The sequence below is a fragment of the Fukomys damarensis genome, unplaced genomic scaffold (genome assembly GCF_012274545.1).
Source record: "Fukomys damarensis isolate Sample0158 unplaced genomic scaffold, DMR_v1.0_HiC HiC_scaffold_37, whole genome shotgun sequence".
Taxonomy (NCBI): domain Eukaryota; kingdom Metazoa; phylum Chordata; class Mammalia; order Rodentia; family Bathyergidae; genus Fukomys; species Fukomys damarensis.
The window spans coordinates 7851325-7852375 of record NW_022900949.1 but is presented as its reverse complement, the minus strand read 5'-3'; the positions used below and the strand labels follow the sequence as shown (position 1 = coordinate 7852375).

The 1051-nt window shown below is 67.0% G+C and overlaps 2 protein-coding genes across 2 annotated transcripts in view; one reads left to right on the top strand and one right to left on the bottom strand.

Moving 5' to 3' along the window:
- Nucleotides 1-141, top strand: part of Rpl36 (ribosomal protein L36) — a 1193-nt gene extending 1052 nt beyond the window's left edge. The window contains exon 3 of the mRNA XM_019209069.2: nucleotides 10-141. Within this exon, the coding sequence (XP_019064614.1) occupies nucleotides 10-106 (97 nt within the window). The 3' untranslated portion in view covers nucleotides 107-141. The remainder of the gene's footprint in view (nucleotides 1-9) is intronic.
- Lonp1 (lon peptidase 1, mitochondrial) overlaps nucleotides 138-1051 on the bottom strand; it is a 15949-nt gene continuing 15035 nt past the window's right edge. The window contains 2 exon segments of the mRNA XM_033759604.1: nucleotides 138-464; nucleotides 965-1051. The exon segment at nucleotides 965-1051 is cut by the window's right edge and continues 109 nt beyond it. Of these exon segments, the coding sequence (XP_033615495.1) occupies nucleotides 282-464; nucleotides 965-1051 (270 nt within the window). The 3' untranslated portion in view covers nucleotides 138-281.

Genomic DNA, 1051 nt, shown 5'->3' with positions numbered 1-1051 from the left:
GCCCTGCTCTGCGCAGGTGGGGACGCACATCCGAGCCAAGAGGAAGCGCGAGGAGCTGAGCAACGTGCTGGCCGCCATGAGGAAAGCAGCGGCCAAGAAGGACTGAGCCCCTCCCCTGTGCACAATAAACCTCTGCGGGAATCGCGTGGCCTGGCTGCTTCTGTCCCCGCCGCTCCCCCCGACCCCTGGGTGCAGACACGGGCAGCGGCCACCCGGTACCGAAAATGCTTTACTCATGATCACAGGGCAGCGCCGCGATTCGGGGGTCGGGTGCGGGGCCGTCACCGCTCCACAGCCACGGCCTCCGCGTGTGGCTCGGGGACAGGGAAGGCGATGTCAAAGACCTGGGAGTAGTGCCCCACGAAGTGCACCTCCAGGCCCTGGGTGATAAAGGCCGCCAGGTCGTGGAAGTCCTTCTTGTTCTCCTCCGGGAGCACAACGCAGGTCACGCCGGCGCGCTTGGCCTAGGGGCGGCAAGGCTTGCTCAGCCAGGGCTGGCTGTGGCTTCCAGGTGGGGAAACTGAGGCCTGCCCACTGCGAATCCACAGGCCTCGGTGCGAAGGGGTGCAAAGCGCACCCCACGCCCGCTGGGACCAGCACCCGTACCTGGTGTCTGACTGGCAGGACCCTCTGCCCAGCCCGCTGCGCCCCGAGCTGTCTGACACCCACAGAGCCCCTGCCTTTCTTACGCTGCTGCGAGTAGCCCAATCCTGCGGCCTCGGCCTCCCGAGCAGGCCCCTCTTTCAGGACAGTGTGTGTTGGACACCAAGCACGGGGCAGCTCCAGGGCCGGGAAGCATTGGCCCCACGAACACTCCAGTCTACAGTGCAAGGGGAGGCCCTGGGGTCCCTAACCCCCTCGTGGGCCCCTCCAGGGCACACGGGGCTGCAGGAACTGGGTGGGGCGCCCGGGACACCACCCCTCCCAATCTTGTCACCCAGCACCCCCAGGTGGGAACACTCACCGCGATTGTCTTCTCCTTGATGCCGCCCACCGGCAGGATCTTGCCTGTGAGGGACACCTCGCCCGTCATGGCCAGGTCCTGCCGCAC